We start from the raw sequence: 24731 nt of genomic DNA, 5'->3' as shown, positions 1-24731 counted from the left end.
GGTGTGGAGAAAAGGGAACCCTCTTACACTGTTGGTGGGAATGCAAACTAGTACAGGCACCATGGAGAACAGTGTGGAGATTCCTTAAAAAACTGGAAATAGAACTGCCTTATGACCCAGCAATCCCATTGCTGGGCATACACACTGAGGAAACCAGAACTGAAAGAGACACGTGTACCCCAATGTTCATCGCAGCACTGTTTATAATAGCCAGGACATGGAAGCAACCTAGATGTCCATCAGCAGATGAATGGATAAGAAAGCTGTGGTACACATACACAATGGAGTATTACTCAGCCAATAAAAGGAATACATTTGAATCAGTTCTAATGAGGTGGATGAAACTGGAGCCTGTTATACAGAGTGAAGTAAGCCAGAAAGAAAAACATCAATATAGTATACTAACGCATATATATGGAATTTAGAAAGATGGTAACAATAACCCTGTATACAAGACAGCAAAAGAGACACTGATGTACAGAACAGTCTTTTGGACTCTGTGGGAGAGGGAGAGGGTGGGATGATTTGGGAGAATGGCATTGAAACATGTATAATATCATATATGAAACAAGTCGCCACTCCAGGTTCGATGCACGATACTGGATGCTAGGGGCTGGTACACTGGGACGACCCAGAGGGATGGTACAGGGAGGGAGGAGGGAGGAGGGTTCAGGATGGGGGACATGTGTATACCTTTGGCGGATTCATGTTGATATATGGCAAAACCAATACAATATTGTAAAGTTAAAAAATAAAATAAAATTTAAAAATAAAAAAAGACAAACTTAGAAAAATGGACAAAGGACATAAACTGATCATTCACAAAAGAAATAAAAATGGCCAGGAATCATATTCAAGTTTACAAAAAATAAAGTGCTCAGGTTTTTGGCAAATTATGCTCAGAGCGTGAGACTCTTTGCCAGTAATTTATTTAACAGAGGCTCACTGTGGGAATTATCTTATTATTCACAAACCAATAGAAAACAGGTTAATATCTCTTAAGTCAATAAAGAAACATACTCCAAATCAAAGATAGATTCATTACACTACTGTCCCAGGCAGAGAAGAGGTGAAAGAAATAAAGTCCACATTTAGTTGAGGTGTACCTTTTCTATGAGCTTGTTCTCAGAAGAGTCGGCTTAGCCAACAGTGAGCTGATGTCCAGCTGCTGCCAGCGCGAAAGGCTCTCGAGGCCAGAGCACGACGCTAGCGGAACCAAGGCGTTGGCGGGCAAAACCACCTCCTCTTACCCAGGACCTTCGCCTGATTTTCATCACTGCAGGCAGAGAAGGGGCCTTAAAAGTGGTTCCATACCACCCCCTTGTGGCCCCCACAGTATCTGGTCAAGAAACAACCCTCCAGGAGAGGGGGGAATGAAACTCTGTTCTTTACAAATTCCAGAAACCTGTGTCAATTCCCTATTCCGTGCCATAACTAACTATACTAGGATTAAAATGTGCCTCTAAACCTCTTCGTACTTTATTCAGGCCATGTCAGCATTCGTAAATATTTATTTGAGCTGAGCACACACGTAAACGTTATGAGATTGTAAAAATTGTCTCACACACTAGTGTCTCTTTCAAATATGATTTTATCTCCTGGGAGTTAGCTGATGGGGTCCAATTAAGGTCTATGATTATTACTATCTGGTGGTTGATTGGTTAGTATGTGGTAACCAAGAAAAGCACACACACGATGAAAGAAAAAAACACGTATTGCAGTCCTACTAGTGACCTTGGGCACATGATAATCCAGAAGGGCCGCATCATCCACTTAACAATCATTAATGAATAAAACCTAGCCTCTACACCCTCACAAGCTCACTTTACTAATTTGTAAATTTGGACTAACAACCTTAACTCTTTGTCAAAAACATTAAACGTGTGATCACACCCCGTTTCCAAGTTTACTTCAGTCAGTTCAGTTCAGTTCAGTCGCTATCCTCTCTACATCTGCTCCTAGAAACTCAAGGTCAGAAAAAGTGAAATCATCTAATCCAATCCGCCATCATGTCACATTCATTCCACCAACATTTTTTGAGGCAGGGAATTAGGATAAAGACTAAGAATGATCCGCGATCTTTTAAATTTCCCCTCCTGCATTGCGGACGGCTGCCCTTTTCGTCCCCAACAGGCGGCATTCCACTCTTTGCGGTTTGAAATGCCACATGCCTTGCCTAACCCGACCAAGACCATTCTCGCCTGTCCCCGTGGAGGAACTTGGTGGGAAAAGGGCGTCTGGCGCGCGTTGCTGCTCCCCCCACTTCCTCTGGGCGGGAGGGAGAGCAGGGCGGTGGTGGTGGAGGGAGTTCCCTCGGCAGCCTCGCTAGGAGTAATTCTAGAGGGTGGAATCACCCGCTCTTTCCGGGACGCGCCGTACCCCTCCCGGAAGGCACCCGCGAAGGCGCGGAGGTGCCTGCAGGGGGCGCGGGCTGCCGGGCCAGCCCCGGGGCTGGAGGCCGGTGGTCCCTCCTAGCCCGGGAGCGAGGCGAGGCCACGCCGCTCGCTCCCCGGCCCCGACTCTCACCTCGTCACCTCCCCGCCCTCTCGGCGGGCCCCTGAGGCGTGCGGCGCAGGCGCGGAGCGAGGCGGTGAGTGCGGCCGCGGAGCCTGGGCCGGGGGCCTCGCAGGCTGGGCGTAGGGCGCGCGGGGAGGGAGTGGGGCCCGCCCGGCGGAGCGCCGGGGAGCTCCAGGGCCAGAGCGGCGCCGCCTGCCGCCGAGCGCCTGCGGGCAGGGCTGCGCTACCCCTCCGCCCGCGCTCGGGCGTCTCGGCCGCCGCCTGGGCTGGCCGGGCGGGCCCCGGGGACTGGTGAGTGTGAGGGCGGAGCGGCCCGGGCCCCGGACTGCTGCAAGGGCCGTGGGCGCAGCTTCCTGCGGGAGAGGGCAGGGAAGACCGGATGGCGCCTTTAAAACTGAAACCCTGCCTTCGTTTTCTGGCGGGATGGCGCGCCCCTCCCCCATCCCGAAGGCAGTTCCACCCCTTGCTGAGGGCATCTCGGCCCCGGCTGGCCTCGGTCCCCCGCTGCATTTTTTTCCGAATGGTGCCTTTGGGGTCGGGACTTGGGACTCCTGGCTAGTCGCCGGGCCCGGATGGGGCCAGTACGTGGCGCGCGGTGGAGAAGCCGGGTCCCGGTGGCTCCTGCGCGGCCTCTCTGGGCCCCGGGCCCCCATCCGTGCCACGCTGGCCCTCAGGCCCTGCCGGCTGGCGTGGTGACCCTCCGGCGGCGCATCCTTTGCCCGCGCCGGGAGTCGCAAGCTTCAGGCTCTTAAGTCCCCAGCCATATAGTCTAAGGCACTTATTAGGGTACTTCTAACCATTTTGGTTTTGTTTTTCAGTACAACCTAGGGACAAGAGTGATTTGAGGCAGTTTATCTCTAAGCAAAGTGATAAAGCAAAGACTGACACTAAATGGGACGTGTGGTGGGTTCTAGTTCAAGTTTCCTCCTGCAGCATTTCTGTGTTTTCATGTCTTTCAAAAGACATATACTTGTTTCAAAATGAAGCTGGGGAAGAACATGCTTCTAAAACTCTGTAGTATAAAACCAGCTTTTTATTGTAAATGCTTGTCATATATATTTACACTGCATGAAAGGTCTTAAAAAGGTTGACGTCCGATACAAGTGCTGACTGCCGAAAGGAGTCTGCCAATCTGTATTGTGGTTTGTACTTAGACGTTCTTATTGTTGAAAAAATGACAGTTGGAAAGATGATGACAAATGTCTTCTAAGTTGCTTTTTTTTTTTTTTAATGAGTGTTTTGGATGGCATGGTTAGCTTTTTGTAAATTTAAAGTATGTATGAATCCCTTAGCATGAGATAATGTCTACATGTCTATACTTTAAAATGTTAAGTCGCTAAGCCTTGTACAGCTCTTTTGCAACCCCATAGCCTGTAGCCCACCAGGCTCCTCTGTCCATGGAATTTCCCAGGCAAGAGTACCAGAGTGGGTTGCCATTTCCTTCTCCAGGGGATCTTTCCAACCCGTTTCTCTTGTGTCTCCTTCATTGCAGGCAGATTCCTTACCACTGAGCTACCAGGGGAGAACATGTTAACAGTGTTTTTTCTGGATGAATAGATTCTAAGTGATTTAATTATTTTTTCTTCTGAGTTTACTACAGTGACATATATTAATTTTATCTAGTTTTTTTAAGTGAGGAAGAGGAGTGAAAAATTGCATGTTCAGAATCTTCCCATTAAAAGAGGAGGACTAGTGAGCAAATGTGTTTATGACATCCTTAGGTAAAAAGCCAGAGTTCATCAGGGCAGTTATACACACAAAAGGCACATAAAAGCATTTGCTGAAATGAAGGGTGGTTAGCATTTTTGGTCTTGAGTGGGCATTTTACCATCTTGCTTAAAGGAGGCCCTGTAAACTTTTGGATATTGTTCAGCACTAGGTAGGACTCAAACATTTCCTGATCAAGGTAATCCTGTTCTTTTCACCTGACAGTCTGAATCCAAGCCAGCTTGCAACATTAATTCTAATGCCATTCTTGGTTTCCTTGCTTCTTTGAAAGAGTTTGAAGTGTTTGAAATGCTCGGCTGACAGTTTTCAGTGTTCTGTCTGATATGTGTAAAACATTTAGAACATGAAGCATAAAGCTTTCAGCTGTATAAATTCTGTACAAAAGAAGTATTAGAAATAAGTCTTAAGATTTTAGTTTATTACATAAATATGAAAACAGCTGTTTTTTTTTTTTTTAATACACTTGATGGGGTGAGTTCAGGGAATGCTAATTTGCATTGTTAGATGAGGCATTATACATGTTGACATCATTTCTGCAAATATCATGGTTGTCAGTTTCTTTGAGTGATTCCCTCACCCTCCTCCCAGTTGGTGGCTGACTAAGGACTGGGAGCAAGATGTAACTTGCTGGTGACAGTGATTAGAAATGAAGATTTAATCACACAATTGTAAACCCAGAAGTCAGAAGACACACTGTTTCATTGCTGGCTCTTCTACTTAGTTGACTTCACCTTCAATGAATTTGTTTCCTCAGTAAAATTGGAGTAGATTTGATAGTAGCCCTTCTATCTACCTCACAGGATTGTTGTGAAAAATCAAATAAAGAAAATTCGCAGTAAATTCAGCAGCACTTTAAGTGTATGATTACATTATGTATAGTGCTGATGATTTGTTACTGTTTAGTAGGTAAGTTGTGTCCAACTCTTGTGACCCCATGAGCTGTGTATTTCCCACCATTCTCCTCTGTCCACGGTATTTCCCAGGCAGGAATTCTGGAGTGGGTAGCTGTTTCCTTCTTCAGAGGCTCTTCCCAACCCAGGGATCAAACCTGAGTCTCCTGCATTGGGAGGCGGTTTCTTTACCACTTCTTCCTAGGAAGCCCAGTATTGATATACCCAGCACTTAATAAAGCAGCAAAAATAGTATGTGCACCTCAAGTTCCAATGATGCCAAGTTCTACCTACTGTGTACCTGTATCACCGTGGTGATAAGAAAAGAAGCTTATAAGTTCACAGAAGAAACTTTACAATGCGTTTTTTCTCTGACATTCCTTATTTTCCCACTGCTATAGTAGAAAGAACACTAATCTGAAATGGAGGAAAGAGTTCTGATTCTAACACTACTACTTCAGTTGGACTGATTAATTTATCTCCCTATTTCTATAAATAAAAGAGATTAAAAGCATAGACTTGAAAATCTTATGTTCAAGTTAGATCTCTGTTCAACCCTGTCACTTATTTACTATTCCCCTGACTTAAGTTTATGCCTCAATTTCCTTATCAATTGTTGTATAGCCATTATGTTGTGTCAAACTCTGCGATGGTTCCTTTGTCCATGGGATTTTCCAGGTAAGAATACTGAAGTGTGTTGCCATTTCTTTTTCCAGGGGATCTTCCTGACCCAGGGTCCCAACCTGTATCTCCTGCATCTTCTACAGTGCAAGCAGATTCTTTACCACTGAGCCACCTGGTAAGCTCTCTTTATCAGTAACAAAGGGTAGATAATAGTGATTTGGAGAGCGTGTTATAGATTTTTCTAATCATAGGTTTAAATAATAAAGTATGTTCACAGCCTGGTATATAGTTGGTGCCCAGTAAATGATCATTATTATTCTTCTATTAACAATCTATAAGGAGGATTTAAACAGTTTAAAATCTGTAATTTGGGAATTCCCTGGTGGTCCAGTGATTAGAACTCCGTGCTTCCACAGCAGGGGGCATGTGTTCTAACCTTGGTCAGAGAATTACGATCCCACAAGCCACCCCAGTGCAGCCAAAAAAAGAGATAAAAAAAAGCCTGTACTAATTTGTCAGCTTTGATTGTATTGGTTTTCATTGTGACTGAATAATGAAAGAGAAGGAGAAGGAGATTCAGTCCCTGGGTGGGGAAGATCCCCTGGAGTAGGAAATTGCAGTCCACTCCAATATTCTTGCCTGGAGAATCCCATGGACAGAGGAGCCTGGCAGGCTACAGTTCATGGGGTTTAAAGACGTTGGACTCAACTGAGCACACACAAATAAATTAATGAGATTTATATTCCTGTGTATTTATTTATGTTCCTTTTTTGGTGTTAAGATAGCTTTAGAAGGTAAATTCACTTGAAAGAAATATGACACATATTTACATATAGTCACATATTTATCAATTTATACAAGTTTTAGTACTTAATAGAGTATGTATTGAAAAGAATATTGTACTTGAGTTAATTCTGTATAGCTTCCCAGTTAACTAACATCTGGTACCTTGAGTCTCAGAAATGAACTACATTTTTGCTCATAAGACTTTTGTCCTATTTTTCCTACAGACATATTTCACCATCTGTGAAAACTTCCCTGTAATTCAGTTTTCCTCACTCCAGTATTAAGAATTACACCAAGTAAGTGGGATATGGTAAAACTAGTCAGTTTTATAACAGTCTATGGATATTTATTCAATAGCTGCCACATCTCTTTTGTTCTCAATAGAATGTTGAGTGTGACCTCATGAGTAAGCAAAGGATTTTTTCTTGAAAATTGTATTCTGAGCCTCTGAATGATGAGGGTGATTTTTCCCCCCCTCTGAAGCCAGAGGATTAATATAAATTTGTGACAGTATTTTTTTTAAGGGAGTGTGTGGCTTCAGTATTCTTGCCTTGGGAACCCCATGAACAGCATGAAAAGACAAAAAGATAGGACACTGAAAGATGAACTCCCCAAGTTGGTAGGTGCCGAATATGCTACTGGTGATCAGTGGAGAAGTAACTCCAGAAAGAATGAAGGGATGCAGCCAAAGCAAAAACAACACCCAGTTGTGGATGGGACTGCTGATAGAAGCAAGGTTTGATGCTGTAAAGAGCAATATTGCATAGGAACCTGGAATGTCAGGTCCACGAATCAAGGCAAATTGGAAGTGGTCAAACAGGAGATGGCAAGAGTGAATGTCGACATTTTAGGAATCGGTGAACTAAGGTGGACTGGAATGGGAGAATTTAACTCAGATGACCATTATATCTACTACTGTGGGCAGGAATCCCTTAGAAGGAATGGAGTAGCCATCATGGTCAACAGCAGAGTCCAAAATGCAGTACTTGGATGCAATCTCAAAAATGACAGAATGATCTCTGTTCATTTCCAAGGCAAACCATTCAATATCATTGTAATTCAAGTCTATGCCCCGATCAGTAATGTTGAAGAAGCTGAATGCTTCTGTGAAGACCTACAAAACCTTTTAGAACTAACACCCAAAAAAGATGTCCTTTTCAGTATAGGGGACTGGAATGCAAAAGTAGGAAATCAAGAAATACCTGGAGTAACAGGCAAATTTTGCCTTGGAGTATGGAATGAAGCAGGGCAAAGGCTAATGGAGTTCTGCCAAGAGAATGCACTGGTTATAGCAAACACTCTCTTCCAACAACACAAGAGAAAACTCTACACATGGACATCACCAGATGGTCAACACTGAAATCAGATTGATTATATTCTTTGCAGCCAAAGATGGAGAAGCTCTATACTAGTCAGCAAAAACAAGACCAGGAGCTGACTGTGGCTCAGATCATGAGCTCCTTCTTGCCAAATTCAGACTTAAAGAAAGTGGAGAAAACCACTAGACCATTCAGGTATGACCTAAATCAAATCCCTTATGATTATACAATGGAAGTGAAAAATAGATTTAAGGGACTTGATCTGACAGACAGAGTGCCTGATGAACTATGGATGGAGGTTCATGGCATTTTACAGGAGACAGGAACCAAGACCATCCCCAAGAAAAAGAAATGCAAAAAAGCAAAATGGCTGTCTGAGGAGGCCTTACAAATAGCTGTGAATAGAAGGGAAGCTAAAAGCAAAGGAGAAAAGGAAAGATATACCCATTTGAATGCAGAGTTCCAAAGAATAGCAAGGAGAGAGAAGAAAGCCTTCCTCAGTGATCAATGCAAAGAAATAGAGGAAAACAATAGAATGGGAAAGACTAGCGATCTCTTCAAGAATATCAGAGATACCAAGGGAATATTTCATTCAGAGATGGGCTCAATAAAGGACAGAAATGGTAGGGACATAATAGAAGCAGAAGATATTAAGAAGAGGTGGCAAGAATACACAGAAGAACTGTACAAAAAAGATCTTCACAACCCAGATAATCACAATGATGTGATTACTCACCTAGAGCCAGACATCCTGGAATGTGAGGTCAAGTGGGCCTTAGAAAGCATCACTATGAACAAAGCTAGTGGAAGTGATGGAATTCCAGTTGAGCTATTTCAAATCCTAAAAGATGATGCTGTGAAAGTGCTGCACTCAATATGCCAGGAAATTTAGAAAACTCAGCAGTGGCCACAGGATTGGAAAAGGTCAGTTTTCATTCCAATCCCAAAGAAAGGCAATGCCAAAGAATGCTCAAACTACCACATAGTTGCACTCATCTCACACACTAGCTAGTAAAGTAATGATCAAAGTTCTCCTAGCCAAGGTTCAGCTATATGTGAACTGTGAACTTCCAGATGTTCAAGCTGGTTTTAGAAAAGGCAGAGGAACCAGAGATCAAATTGCCAACATTACTGGATCATGGAAAAAGCAAGAGAGTTCCAGAAAAACATCTGTTTCTGCTTTATTAACTATGCCAAAGCCTTTGACTGTGTGGATCACAATAAACTGTGGAAAATTCTTCAAGAGATGGGAATACCAGGCCACCTGACCTGCCTCTTGAGAAACCTATATGCAGGTCAGGAAGCAACAGTTAGAACTGGACATGGAACAACAGACTGGTTCCAAATAGGCAAAGGAGTATGTCAAGGCTGTATACTGTCACCCTGCTTATTTAACTTCTATGCAGAGTACATCATGAGAAACACTGGGCTGGAGGAAGCACAAGCTGGAATCAAGAATGCCGGGAGAAATATCAATAACCTCAGATATGCAGATGACACCACCCTTATGGCAGAAAGTGAAGAGGAACTAAAGAGCCTCTTGAAAGTGAAAGTGGAGAGTGAAAACGTTGACTTAGAGCTCAATATTCAGAAATCTAAGATCATGGCATCCGGTCCCATCATTTCATGGCAAATAGATGGGGAAACAGTGGCTGACTTTATTTTTCTGGGCTCCAAAATCACTGCAGATGGTGATTGCAGCCATGAAATTAAAAGACATTTACTCCTTGGAAGGAAAGTTACGACCAACCTAGACAGCGTATTAAAAAGCAGAGACATTATTGTGTCAACAAAGGTCCGTCTAGTCAAGGCTATGGTTTTTCCAGTGGTCATGGATGGATGTGAGAGTTGGACTATAAAGAGAGCTGAGTGCCAAAGAATTGATGCTTTTGAACTGTGGTGTTGGAGAAGACTCTTGAGAGTCCCATGGACTTCAAGGAGATCCAACCAGTCCATCCTATAGGAGATCAGTCCTGGCTGTTCATTGGCAGGACTGATGTTGAAGCTGAAACTCCAGTACTTTGGCCACCTGATGCGAAGAGCTGACTCATTTGAAAAGACCCTGATGCTGGGAAAGATTGAGGACAGGAGGAGAAGGGGACGACAGAGGATGAGATGGTTGGATGGCATTACCGACTCAATGGACATGGGTTTGGGTGGACTCCGGGAGTTGGTGATGGACAGGGAGGCCCGGCGTGCTGCAGTTCATGGCGTTGCAAAAGAGTCAAACAAGACTGAGCGACTGAACTGAACTGAACTGAACTGTGGCTTCAAAACTGTCAAAATATTCCCAACTGTAAGAAATATACCTATAAAACTCTTAATTTGGTGCCATAGGTACCATTTTTCTTTTATAAAAGATAAGCATTAGGCTTATGTAATTATTCAATTTTCACAATTACATCAACATTTGAAAAGTTCTCAACCTCAGGGAGAAAGAAAACAGATCTCAGTGTCCTGCCTTTAAACTTGATCAGAAAAGTAAATCCAAAATATAAGCAAGATTGTTTAACATTTCACTCATGAAGTCAATTTTTATGTGATGCACACATTTCCTATCGCCAGCCAATTTTTTTATTAGAATAAATTTCCATAACAATATTAACACTTGTTACTGTGATGTATTTGTTAAATTTTTCCATCTTTTAGATTAAAAAGATATGAATGAATATCCTAAAAAAAGAAAAAGGAAGACTTTACATCCTTCTCGTTATTCAGGTCAGTGTACGATTAAAATATTTAAAAGTTAGGCAATGTTTAATTCCCATGCAATTGTGTTTCCATCCATTTTCTCATAAATGATCTGATTAGAGTTAAATATCTGGGTCAACTTCTGCATAAGAGGAACCTAAGTAAATTCTCTGAAAATATATTTCTCAATGTCTGCTGTGTACTAGGCATACATAAAAATTTAACAAACATTTATTTTAATCCTCATAGTTTATAGATATTTAAGATTAGATATCCAAGTTACATACTTACATAGCATAATTGAGATTTGTCTGTGTTTCCCAAGCTTGTGCTTAAGTCTTAATAATAACCTTGATCAAAGCTATTTTGCATCATTGAAAAAAAACTATCCTGTACATTATTTTCAGAAATGTTGTAAGTTTCATTTTGATTGCATAAATTTAGATCTTTTCTTTGAGATTGGCTCTACTATCTTGGCAAATAAGAGGTCTTGACCTATATGCTATGCACATGTATACTTGGGGCAGTCTCAGGTATACCTGTTAACCAACCCAGCCTACTTGTTTTTCATATCTGAGGAAATTAAACCTGGTCTACCTAACTGGCCCTTCCGAGGCAAGAGTTGAAATGACTGTCTTCAGAAGTTCTAACTGGTCCTCAGACCTTCCTCTGTGTATTATGCTTTCTCTGCAGTACATGGCAGATCTGCTTGGTAGTTAATTCAGTGTCTTTTGCAATTAACACATTTATTGCATATTCATATTTTGTGGGACTCTTGACCATGGGAATTGTATCTTAGTGTGTTTCAAAGTATTATATTTTAAATTGTATAATTTATGGTTCTTTCAAAGCTCAAAGTCAATATCTGAATTATGAAAGCCTTCAGAATTGAGGGAAATAGTAACACTTTATTACCAATACTATGAAAATTTCTTTATGTTGGATAAAGAGATGGCTGTCAGTAGATGTTTATGTGTTCCGTGTGCTTGAAAATTCTTAAATTTTGTTTTATGTTCAGATTCCTCTGGAATAAGCAGAATTGCAGATGGATTCAATGGAATTTTTTCTGATCATTGTTACAGTGTTTGTTCTATGAGACAACCAGACTTAAAATATTTTGACAACAAAGGTATATTTAAATTTTCCAAAATATTTTCATTCAAATTGCTTTTATAATTTTTCATTTCCTATTTGAAAATGTGAGTAAAAGTGATGGTTTCAAAATGAGCAAGTATCTAAACTTGTTTTAAGAAAACAAGAGACTTTTGGGTAAGTGAATTTTAATCTTTAACATTATTTCAAACATATACATCAAAAACACATCCTCCTCTATCAGTTTTAGTCAGCTAGGAATTGGTGGCGAAGCAGGAGTGACCCAGAGTTTTGAGTATTTATGATGAAAAGTTAAGAACAGTGGTATTTCAGGGAGTTCCCTGATGGTCCAGTGGTTAAGACGCCTTTCTTCCACTGCAGGGGGTACAGGCTTAATCCCTGGTTAGAGAACTAAGATCCTAAGTGCCGTGTAGAGTAGCAAAAAAAAAAAAAAAAACAAAACACACAAAAAGAACAGTGTTACACACAGTTCTTCTGTTCAGCTGTACATTTCAGTTTGGAGGGCTAATGGAAGGAAAGAACACAAGGTGAAGGATGTGGTCATTTAAACAACATTCAGTCAGAGACATCAGTATGAACTCATATTTGGCTTAATATAGACACAGTTACATACAGAAACATTTACGGGATGTCAGTATATTTGTAGTAGTACACATGCACATATTTTTTGCTCTGTTAACTGAGAGTCTAACAGAAATGACATCCCAGTAGCAATGAGCACATCTAGTGCCCTGATCTTGGTTTCTAATACCATTTTCCAATAAGAAGAATGAGGGCTTCTTGGAGAAATGGCTGATTCTAGTTCTGGAGCAGGAAACCTAAAAGATGAGCCTGGAGCATTTTGTTGTGCGAGAAAATAAGAAAGTACTTAACATATAGAGTCATTCAATACAAGTATGCCAAAGGAGCATAAGGAGCCAACTAAAGAGCTCCCAGTAGCCAAAGCTAAAACAGTATGAGAGGGGGAGAAATTGAACTATAACCCAAAGTATAAAATAAATATCCATGAGTCCATACTGGTATAAATAAATGATAGAATAAATAAATAAGGGAGAATAAACAAATCTGTACAGAAGAACTCCAGATTATTTACATAGCTAATGCTCCCTCAAGGAGGTGAAGCATAACTGTCCACTCCATAAGTTTTGGACTGTGCTCAGTAACTTAATTCCAAAGTGTAGAGTATGGAAAGTAAAAGAGTGACTTTACAGTGGAGAAACCTGATAAAGCCCCAGGTTATCAAGTTCAATGTCAGCAGTCATAATAATGTTAATAGTTTCTACTCTCTATATGATGTGATTTTTAAGGCAGTTTGCCTCTGTTTACCTTCAAATAATCCATAAGGGAAAGGGAAGTCGCTCAGTCGTGTCCAACTCTTTGCGAACCCGTGGACTGTGGCCCACCAGGCTCCTCCATCCATGGAATTTTCTAGGCAAGAGTACTGGAGTGGGTTGCCATTTCCTTCTCCAGGGGATCTTCCCAACCCAAGGATCGAACCCGGATTTCCTGCATTTCGGGCAGACGCTTTACCGCCTGAGCCATCCCAGTCTAATGATGAAAAAGCAAAGTTAATTGATGAGGCATCCCGCAAAATACCTGACCAGTCTCCTTAGGATTGTCATGGTCATCAAAAGCAAGGGAAGTCTGAGAAACTGCCACAGCTAGCAGTAGCCTAGAGATATGACAAATAAATGTTATGTATCCTAGATGGGACCTTGGAACAGAAAAAGGATATTAGATAAAGACTAAGAAAATCTGGATGAAGTATGGACTTTAGTTAATGATAGCTTACCAGCATTTGGTCATTGTTATAACAAACAATGTAAGATGTTAATGGAGAAACTGAATGCAGTATATGTGGGAATTCTCTGTATTACCTTCTTATTTTTTGTAAATTTGAAACTTCTGAGAAATAAAGTCTTTTTAAAAAAGACATGATATTGAAGCCCAGTTTTCTCTAGTGACTGGCATTTCAGTTTGTCCATGTAATGTTTAATGTTTTGATTGATATAAATAATAAGTATTTTTCCAAATTCTTTTTTTTATAGATGATGATTCTGATACAGAGACATCAAATGAATTGCCAAAATTTACAGATGGAATCAAAGCCAGAAACAGAAATCAAAACTACTTGGTTCCCAGTCCTGTACTTAGAATTCTAGACCATGCTGCCTTTCCTACAGGTAAGAGAAACTAATTGCATCTGCACATTTTGTATAGTTCAGTGAAAAAAATAAAAAGTAAAATAAATTTCTTTTTGCCAATTACTATTTAATAATAGTAAATAATAGGTCTTATTTAGTAATAATAATAGTCTTGCTTTGTTTTTCAGAAAAATCTGCTGATATTGAAATTTGTGATGAAGACTGTGACTCCCCTGAATCAGTCCACCAGCAAACCCAAGAGGAGAGCCCCATAGAAGTTCACACTGCTGAAGATGTTCCAATTGCCGCAGAAGTGCATGCAATTTCTGAAGACTATGATATAGAGACAGAAAACAATTCCTCTGAGAGTCTCCAAGACCAAACTGATGAAGAGCCACCAGCTAAACTTTGCAAAATTGTTGACAAGAGCCAAGCTTTGAATGTGACTGCCCAGCAGAAATGGCCTTTACTGAGAGCTAATAGCAGTGGCCTCTATAAATGTGAACTTTGTGAGTTCAACAGCAAATATTTTTCTGATTTAAAGCAGCATATGATCTTGAAGCACAAGCGTACTGATTCAAACGTGTGTCGAGTATGCAAAGAGAGTTTCTCTACCAACATGCTTCTGATCGAACATGCCAAACTCCATGAAGAGGACCCCTACATATGTAAATACTGTGATTATAAGACTGTAATTTTTGAGAACCTCAGCCAGCACATTGCAGACACCCATTTTAGTGATCACCTTTATTGGTGTGAGCAATGTGACGTTCAGTTCTCCTCAAGCAGTGAACTCTACCTGCATTTCCAGGAGCACAGCTGCGATGAACAGTACTTGTGTCAGTTCTGTGAACATGAAACGAATGATCCAGAAGACTTGCATAGCCATGTGGTAAATGAGCATGCATGTAAATTAATAGAGTTAAGTGATAAGTATAACAATGGAGAACATGGACAGTATAGCCTCTTAAGCAAAATCACATTTGACAAATGTAAAAACTTCTTTGTTTGTCAAGTATGTGGGTTTCGGAGTAGACTTCATACAAATGTTAACAGACATGTTGCTATTGAACATACTAAAATTTTTCCTCATGTTTGTGATGACTGTGGGAAAGGCTTCTCAAGTATGCTAGAATATTGCAAACATTTAAATTCACATTTATCTGAAGGGATTTATTTATGTCAATACTGTGAATATTCAACAGGACAGATTGAAGATCTTAAAATTCATCTAGATTTCAAGCATTCAGCTGATTTACCTCATAAATGTAGTGACTGCCTGATGAGGTTTGGAAATGAAAGGGAATTAATAAGTCACCTTCCAGTCCATGAAACAACTTGATTATTCTCTTTAACTTCCATAATGTTGATATGAAATAATAAATTCAACTATTTTGAAAATGTTAAAATGGATGATTTTAAACACAACTTGTGAGAATTGTCTTTAACAAGATCTTTTTAATTGCCCATTTTCTTGGCATTGCTGCCTTTTCAGTATATAGTTGTATCCTAAATGTGGTATTTTCAGTGCATTCGTAGTTTTAACCACTTTGGGTGACTGTCATCGTGTTTCTTGCATGTGCTCTGATTTTGTTGATAGGAAACATACACTAAAGAAACTACAGTTTTCCTTCCATAAATACAGGTGTTAGAGACTTTTTCTTCTTTAAACTCAAAACAAGATCAATCTTTCATGGATGAAGTCATTAAAGTACTGCACTTCCAGAGCTAAAGTGCTGCATAATGCACAGTTAAGTCCACTGATAATCCCGTTAACAAGATCCAGACCCTGCTTTTGCATTCCCCAGTAGTTCCTATCCCCAAGACAGTGGACTCTCCATCTGTGTGAGTCTTTCAGTGACACTAGGAGCCCCGTGTTACGGTAAGAGGGAAAGATGTGATTTTCTTGGCAATCTTTTTTTTTTCTGTAATCCTTATTTTAGCCCCTATCCATGTGCTAAATAATCTTAGATGGGGAGGAACTGATAAAGGGGTTAAACGATAAAGGACATTTCATAACTCATTTATAAATGAAGTAGGTCATTTATAATCTGTTCATATTTCATTTTCAGTTATGCAATTGCAAAGTCATGCCTGAACTTCTGATACCAAATCATTTGTTTTCTGAGAAAACCCACTGAAGTATTAGAAATAGGAAGGTATGAGAGGTTGGGGTTGCTGTTATGAGAAAGTATAAATTACTTTTGATAATGGTAAATCAATCTTAGCATCTGTATTTTCTGTGGCTGCCATAACAAATTATCACAAACTGAGTGGCTTAAAAAGTAGAAGTTTATTGTCTCACAGTTGTAGAGGCTAGAAATTCAAAATTGAAATGTTAGCATAGTTGGTTCCATAAAGGAAGAATCTGTTCTCGGCTACTCTCCTTGACTTATATATGGTCATCTTCACGTTCACATGGTCTCCCTGTGTCCAAGTCTGTCTCCTTTTTACAAGGAACCAAGCAGTCATTGGATTAAGGCCTACCTTGCCAAGCTCATTTTAACCTAATAAAGACACTATCCCCAAAAAAGGTCATATTCCATTACTTCAACATATGAACTGGGGAGACTGAGGGAGACACAACCACCACAATTCAGTAACAGCTTCTTAAGTACTATCAAGAAAATGGTATTTTGTGCATCATTGGCCTCAAATATAATAAACATTGCTGCTAGCAAACTATTTGTCACTCAGGAATATTAATATAGTTGAAAAGACTGGTTTATGACCTATGGTTTTCTCATAGGACCCATTGGAGTTTATTCTGTTTTGTAAATAGTGACAGCAATAAGTTTTTCAAAACCATTTTTATTTCCACCCTTTTGTCATATATGCATACTTGTATTCCTAGAAATTACCATTCCATCTGATTATAACATTCCAGGTAGGGCTGTCTGATAAAAACATTTCTTACAAGACTTAAAATTGTAATTAAATTGGAAGAAAACCTTAGAAGCCATCTGATCTACACCCTTTTGTTTTCTATGTTTCTTATAGAAACAGGTTATTATTAGGCCGAGGTCACAAAACCAGTTAGAGCAGACAGGAGTGGAATCCAAGTTATTCCAGTCTAGTGATGTTTCCATTACACCATGTTATAAAAATCTGAGCTTTGTCCTTGGGATATTTTTCATGACTACTTATCCTAGCCAAGAATTGGCTTCTTGGTAATTCGGTTTTTATACTTTTTCAATATCCATTCAGCTTCAGGAATTTGATTTTCAGAAAACAAACCTTAAGTAATGACTTGGTTTGTTTTTATTTTCTAATTGTGTATCTTATAGCATTACATTTTTGATCAGGCATTAGTAATCAAATTAGAGATTGTAATGGAACAACTCAAGGCATTAAATCCAAGTTTTAGAACCATATAATTTGGTGCTTTTTTGATGAATCTGCAGCTTGAGGCCACATTTTACTTCCAGTTTGTCCAATAAAATCTTTTTGCATTGACTCAGCCTTCAAATAAACCTATGAGTGACCATTAAATTGCTGCAGTAGCAAGTTATGTTTTTAGTTTAATGAACTTTTTTGGAAAAACAAACTTACCTAAAAAGAAAATTTTCTAACTGCTTCTGGATTTTTTCTACTCAAAGACATATTTCCACTGTACTCTTGTGATTTGAGAATACATAACAGAATACACAATAGAATTATTGACAGCAGGGAACAGTCATGATGGATCTTTTGTTTTTTTCCTTTCATCTTCACCTTGAAATGAGTGTTATTTGAAAATAGTTGGGTGGTATTCAAAAGCCTCTCTTCCTGCTTGTAAATCTGCCAGTTTTCACATTTTAAATTGCCTTTCTTAGGTTCCTCTGAATATTTATCATCACATACTAACCAGTTTCTTCTTTTCACAGGGTCCGCAGCTTGTTAGGTGATTGCTGAATTATTCGCAGGTGTAGCATATACGGGTTTCTGGGGCTTTTTTCCCCTAGTAAGCTAACAATATTCCTAATTTTTAAATCTGATTTTCAAAGCATTGAATTAATTCCTGGCACTTTACAGTTTATCTTAGCTTGTTTTCTCAGTCTTACTACCTTTTACAAGCAGGTTAATACATCCCCCAAACTACTGTGATAAATTTTTAATGGAATTCTGATGACTTAAAAGCACTATAAATGACATAAATTTGAAAAAGCTAATAAAAATCAACGAGCCACAATCCTCCTGGGAAGCAGGTTGACTTAAAATAATCAATACTACTTACTTAACTGAAAATAAATTGTTAATGATTAACTGTAAATCCCAACAGAGAAGCAAATTTGGTTAGTCAGTTTTACACTACAATTAACAGTCTTATCCCCGTAAATTAAAAATGAACTTTTGAAGATAGAGTCTTTTGTAACTTTCAGTTCTGATGACTGAAGATACAGAGTATCTATTAGAATTTCTATTCATGGCATTGGGTTTATGAATTTTAAATATACTTTATATTGGTTTAGCTTTCCATAAATTAATATCTTAAGACAACATTCAAATCTAAGAGAAAGAACTGTGTACGTTTATGGTGTAAAATATAAATACAAAAAGCCTAAAGTCACATGTAATTTACATGTTTATATGAAATTACATGCTCAATTTACAAGTTTAAAAAACAAAAATTTAATGATGTTTGCTCTATACTGATTTGAAAAATAATTTTCTATACAAAGAGTTTCCACATTAAAGCATCACCACGACTTCCTTACTAAGTTCATCCTCTTTAATAACCTTGATATTAAACTAGTAACTCCCTGAACCTAAAATAAATCACATTTGTGAAAAGTAATTTCTTTATTGTAAAAAGAAACAATTTTCTCACATTGCTAAATAGGAATATTGTATTATCTAGTGGTTTTATTCACATATTTTAAAAAGAATGACTTTAAATTCTTTTTTTAAAGGAATTTTTGTTGTCGTAACTGTTAAGTTTATTGTTGTTTATTTTGAGTTTTAAATAGGCAACAGATAATGACCTGGAAAATCTTTTTTTTTTTTTTTTTGCTGCTAAAAATATTGAACTGAAAATTTTAATGAAAAGTATATTTTGAATAAAAACTCCATGTTTTCTAGTTTTTAATACCTAGATAGTGTCTGCTACTGAAAAACATTACAGATGAAATAGTACTTTTGCACTTATTCTTCAGAGTAAGCTAAGATTAGGAATTGGAATCAAATGAAAATAACACAGAAGCATCATTTCTGGTGGGTGATGGGTGGTTTTTTGTTGTGTTTGGGGGAGGGGTGTTAGTTTTTGGTTTTGATCCTCTGCCTAAAGACCATTTACCATGATGTTTGGATTTTGGCTGGCTGAAATGTGAGAGTATTGAATTCTTTTTTCTTGCCTACCTTGCACATTTTATTTAGGGTTATCACTTCTCTGCTATAACCTTATGTTTCTGAAATATATTGCTCAAGCTATATTCTATGACTGATTACCCTTCTCTTTGCAACCCTTTCTTACCTCATTTGGGTTTTCAGAAAGTCTCAAGAGAGTAAAATTTTCCCAGTTAGCAAGGAGAGTGGATGTCTTAATTCTTCCTTCTCTCTATTCTCCAAACTGTTAAAATAACTTACTCCTTTCATACCATATACCTCATCACTCACTTCTACACCCTGTAAATATTTTATAATTTCCTGTCTAACAGAAGTAGTGAATTTATAAATTTTAATGTGTCTATTTTAGATTTTTAAGAAGCAGAATATCATGGTACTTTTCTTTCTGGCTGTGCCGCACAACTTGTGGAGTCTTAATTCCCCAACCAGAGACTGAACCCAGGCCACAGTAGTGAAAGCGCTTAGTCCTAAACACTGGACCACCAGGGAGTTCCCTCATAGCACTTCCTTATGGTTATAAGATTATAGTTGATTAGATTCTTTATTGAACAACTAAATTGCTAAAGTAGAAAAACTAACACGGAATGACAGAATGTTAATTTGGAAGGAACCTCAGAAATCATCTAATCCAGACCCATAAAGCACATTACATAAAAATAATTGTATATAGTATATCATTTTATTTTATGGTTTTAAATTATATGTTGTAAAATGTAACACATCAAATCTCATTCATGAATATTTTTACTTAGGACAGAACTGATTTTTTTTTTTTAAGCAAATGTTTAAAGAAAAACATGAAGTAAATAATGATATATCGATATGGAAAAAATAGGTAAAACACAGATGACAAATTTGAGAATACAAAATCCTTATCTAAACTTCTTATTTATAGCTCAAAAAATGGTTCACTAATATTAGTTGAGTGCTTTTTAAGCTATAATAAATAGGACTTATAACTCTCTACCACTCTTCAAAGAATTTTAGAAAAAGTGAAAATGCACCCTATTTTTTCAGTGAAATGTCATACCAGACAACTGAAGAGAGAAAATAATGTAATGGGGAGTACTGGATCATGGCATGAGACCTTATTTTCTAGTCCCTGTTAGCTAACTATAAATTGCATGACTAACCAAGGACAATGGATGTAATGTTACCAAGTTTTTCTTTCAACTCCTTAAAAACTAGTTTCACTACTAGTCTGTTTAAACAACTATGGAATGTCGAATGTCTCTTCTCAAGCCATATGCATTTACCATATAGAGCAGGAAACTCTTCTCTGCTGTTCTTCTGAACTCCAGTTAAATATGAAGCTGAGTGCCTTTTGTGTTTCTAACTGTTCACTTTCTATATAATGCTACCATAAACATTCTTGTATGTGTTAAGGTGTTTGGGAAATTTTTTTTTTTATCCCTTGGGGGGATGTGGGCTTTCTGTAAGTATATTTTGTATGCTTGTGATTAAATATGTCCAAAATATCCAGACTGGCTCAAGTTTATACACCCATCAGATGATCATGTTTCCCTGCATCCTTATAGACAATAAAGTGAATTGATTTTGGTAAATCTGAAGGGCATAAAGCAGTATGTTACTATTGTTTGAATTTGCATTGTTTGATTACTAACAAGATTAGAAATGTCTCAATATGTTCATGAGACACTTGGGTTTCTCATTTCGTGAAGTGCTTCTGCATATGCTTTGTTTTTTGTTTGTTTTTGCAGTGAAAGCCCAATGTCCTAACCACTGGACCACCAGGGAGTTGCCCTTTGTCCACTTTTCTATTGGGTTTTCTGGTTACTTTTGAGAAGTTCTTTAAAATTTTAAATTATTGGTCCTTTGTTGATGATATACACTGCAAAGAATAGATTTCCAGATTGTCATCCATTGCTGATGTCTTTTGTTGAACAGAAATCTTCACATTTACTGTGGATAGATCCATCACATTTTACCTTACAGGTTCTGCTTTCTACCACCTTGTTGGAAAGCACAACCTTGTGCTTTCTACAATCTTGTTAACAAACTCCTCTTTAACCCCAAAGTCACAGAACTGTTTTCCCACATTTTCTCCTAGTAATGTTCTGGTTGTACCTTTTGTGTTTAGGTCTGAATTTCTCTGTGTGTAAGAATGATTCAAGTTTTTGTTCATTCAAGTGAGCCAATTTCATCAGTACTATTTGTTAAATAATGCATTCTTCTCCCAGTGATTCATGATAACAATTTGATCATATATCACTCCGCATGGGCATAATTGGCATAGAGATTTGTGTCTGTATTCATTATATTCCTGTTTGTTCCTGCAGGTTTCACATGTTTTAACAGTTACTTAAAACATTACAGCTTTCCAGTATGTCTTTCTTTTAATTGGAGTATGATTGCTTTACAGTGTTATGTTTCTGTTGTACAATCAAATGAGTCAGCTCTATGTGTGCATATATCCCCACCCTTTTGGATCTCACTCCCCAACCCCCATCCCATGTGTAAAATAAATAGCTAGTGGAAACTGCTATAAAGCACAGAAAGCTCAGCTCAGTATAGTATGTCTTAATATCAGGTAGTGTGCAGCTCAGTACAGTATGTCTCAATATCAGGTAGTGTGAATTTATTCTCTTCACTCTTCTTTTGAGAATTTTTTTTAGCTGTTGGTGGACTTTCCTTCTTCCATGTAAATTTAGAATTAGTTCCAAATTCCATCTAAAGTCTTGTTGAAATTGCGTTATAATTATGACCATTTTAGAGGGAATTGACATCATTGTAGTGTTAAATCTTTGCTTTCATAAACATTGTATATTTCTCCATTTACTTAGGTCTCTTTTAATGTTCTTTAAAAAATTTTCCATAAAGATTGTATGCAGTTTTTGTTAAGTCAATAACTAGATTCTTTAGTTTTGGTTGCTTTGTCATGCTTTTGTTTTCTAATTGGTTACTGCATATTTGTAGGAAAGCTTCTGAATTTTGAAATATTGATTTTGCATATAGAAATGTTTGGGTTTTAATCTTTTAGTTTTAATAGCTGTCTGTCCTTAATTTTTAATGTAAGTCATCATATAATTGTCATAAATTATATACTTGTTTCTTTATTCCTAGTCTGTGAGTCCCTAATGGCTCTTTTTTTCTTATCACAGAATTTGTCAGTTCTCCCACTACCATAAAGAGCAGGAATAGCATTAGCAGGTATTCCTTTTTTTGTTCCTAACCTTAAGTGTAAGACTGCTCAAACTCCCTGTCAAGTATATTTTCTGTAGGTTTTCATAAGTAGCCTTTAGCAGTTTTCTTAGTTTTGAAGACTTTTTATTGTAAGTAGGATTAAACTTTAGCAGTGATTTTTTTCTATAGCTATTGAGATAAACATGGGCTTTCTCCTATAAGTCTGCTAATATGAATTTCATTGGTTGATTTTCTAATATTGAATTATCTTTGTATTTCTAGGAAAACTGTACCTGTAGAAAAAAAAAATTTAATACAATGTTGGATTCAGTTAGCTAATATTTCATATAGGATATTTGCCTCTATAGTCATACATGTGATTTTCTTTACTTATACCTCTTATAAGTGGTATTAAGTTTATTCTAGTCTTATAAGTGAGTTGGGCTGTTTTTTTCTCTTGTTCTATGCTTTGCAAAAACCTGTATGAGATTAATCTTTTCTTGAAAGATTTAGTAAAGGGTTATCTCTAAAGTCATTTAGGCTGGCTTGTTTTTGGTATATATGGGAAATTGCCATTTCAATTTTTTGAATATTTACTAGTTTTTCCTAAGTTTTTAAATAATTGAATTTTAGTTTTTGTTAATCTCTTTTATTTAGCCTTTATATTTAATTTTTTTCTCCTTTCTTCTTTATGTTTACTCGTGGTTTTTGCCTATGAGTCTTCCATAATAAGGAAAACGATGGATTAAATTACTTATTATATGAAAACACTTATTTTTATAATTTATAACATGTAATGTCACTTTTATTTGAAATACAATAATTATATTAAACATGTAGTTGTTATTAGTAAAGTGATACTATTATGATTTTTAAAATTCAAATAATATAAATAAAGCAAAAGTTACCTTTGAGATTCCCTGTGTTCAGAACTGATTTTGAGTGGTTTAGGATTTCACATCGGAGAAGGCAATGGCACCCCACTCCAGTACTCTTGCCTGGAAAATCCCATGGATGGAGGAGCCTGGTAGGCTGCAGTCCATGGGGTCGCTAAGAGTCGGACACGACTGAGCGACTTCACTTTCACTTTTCACTTTCATGCATTGGAGAAGAAAATGGCAACCCACTCCAGTGTTCTTGCCTGGAGAATCCCAGGGATGGCGGAGCCTGGTGGGCTGCCATCTGTGGGGTCGCACAGAGTCGGACACGACTGAAGTGACTTAGCAGCAGCAGCAGGATTTCACATAGCTACTAACTGGCATAGTGTAGATACAAACTAAGGTCTTCAGATTGTTACATGCTCTTTCATTAAAATATTTCTTCATCAATATATATTTGTTGAATAAACATGAAGATCTCAGGATGATAACAGCTTTCACCTTTCGCATGCTGGTTGATGCTTGAAATTCATCCTTAAAATTTCCTTCCTTTTTGCTTAATGCCTTAACATGATTTTAAATTATAGTACTTATTGGTCAGGGAAGTACAACAGAAGTCTTGATTTCAGAGTGTTTTGTGCTTTTTAATTCTTTATCTCTTTCCCTACCCTCCCTCTCTACGCCATAAACAAAAATGCTAACATAACAGTATGCTAATTATTTCTGCTAGGAATCCTTAGAATTGTACTTCTATCAAAATTTGCTTTATAATAAAGACCAAGCATAGTTTCTTACTTCCATGTCAGCTGGGTTACAGTGTATGTCAGTTAGGATTCAGAGGATAAGAAATTTATTGCGAGGAATTGAGAGCTGGCTAGGCAAATCCATAATATATAGGGATAAATATATATCTATATAGAGATATAAATATCTATAGACATAAATATATAATACAGACATACTACTACTACTACTACATACTGGAGAATCCCTGGCAAGAACACTGGAGTGGGTTGCCATTCCCTTCTCCAATGCATGAAAGTGAAAAGTGAAAAGTCAAAGTGAAGTCGCTCAGTCGTGGTCGACTCTTCATGACCCCATGGACTGCAGCCTACCAGGCTCCTCTGTCCATGGGATTTTCCAGGCAAGAGTATTGGAGTGGGTTGCCATTGCCTTCTCCGAGATATAGACATAAATAGACATAAACATATAGATACATATATATAGACATAAATATATAGATATATATCCAAAATATATAGGGATATACATAAATCTGTGTATATATATATATATATTTACATATACATACATATATTGGAATATTAGCCATAAAAAGAATGAAATAATGCCATTTGTAGCAACCTACAGATTATACTAAGTGAAATAAGTCAGAGAAAGACACATATCATATCACTTACATGTGAAATCTTTAAAAAAATGATACAAATAAACTTATTTATAAAACAGAAAAAGAATCACAGACATAGAAAAAAAACTTATGGTTCCCAAAGCGGAAAAGAGCAGGGAGGAAGGGATAAATTAGAACTTTGGTATAAGCAGATACAAACT

General features: G+C 37.8%; 2 protein-coding genes across 9 annotated transcripts in view; one reads left to right on the top strand and one right to left on the bottom strand.

Moving 5' to 3' along the window:
- Nucleotides 1–2649, bottom strand: part of KCNMB3 (potassium calcium-activated channel subfamily M regulatory beta subunit 3) — a 78249-nt gene extending 75600 nt beyond the window's left edge. The window contains 2 exon segments of the mRNA XM_070791636.1: nt 1107–1276; nt 2527–2649. The gene's annotated coding sequence lies outside the window, so the exon portion shown is untranslated.
- On the top strand, nt 2357–20708 carry ZNF639 (zinc finger protein 639). Of its 8 annotated transcripts, none has more exons than XM_070791604.1 (8): nt 2358–2590; nt 3336–3420; nt 5852–5934; nt 6770–6841; nt 10514–10582; nt 11574–11684; nt 13717–13851; nt 14001–20708. In XM_070791604.1, the coding sequence occupies exons 5-8, from the start codon at nt 10525–10527 to the stop codon at nt 15152–15154; spliced, it is 1458 nt and encodes a 485-aa protein (XP_070647705.1). In that variant the 5' UTR covers nt 2358–2590; nt 3336–3420; nt 5852–5934; nt 6770–6841; nt 10514–10524; the 3' UTR covers nt 15155–20708. The 8 variants fall into 8 exon arrangements, with proteins under 8 accessions (XP_070647732.1, XP_070647705.1, XP_070647711.1 ...); XM_070791615.1 differs by lacking the exon at nt 2358–2590 and adding an exon at nt 2682–2808; XM_070791610.1 differs by lacking the exon at nt 3336–3420.
- Nucleotides 20709–24731: the final 4023 nt, after the last annotated feature.

Source organism: Bos indicus, chromosome 1 (assembly GCF_029378745.1).
Source record: "Bos indicus isolate NIAB-ARS_2022 breed Sahiwal x Tharparkar chromosome 1, NIAB-ARS_B.indTharparkar_mat_pri_1.0, whole genome shotgun sequence".
NCBI lineage: Eukaryota > Metazoa > Chordata > Mammalia > Artiodactyla > Bovidae > Bos > Bos indicus.
Note: the sequence above shows the minus strand (reverse complement) of the source record. Positions and strands in the feature narration are given on the sequence as shown.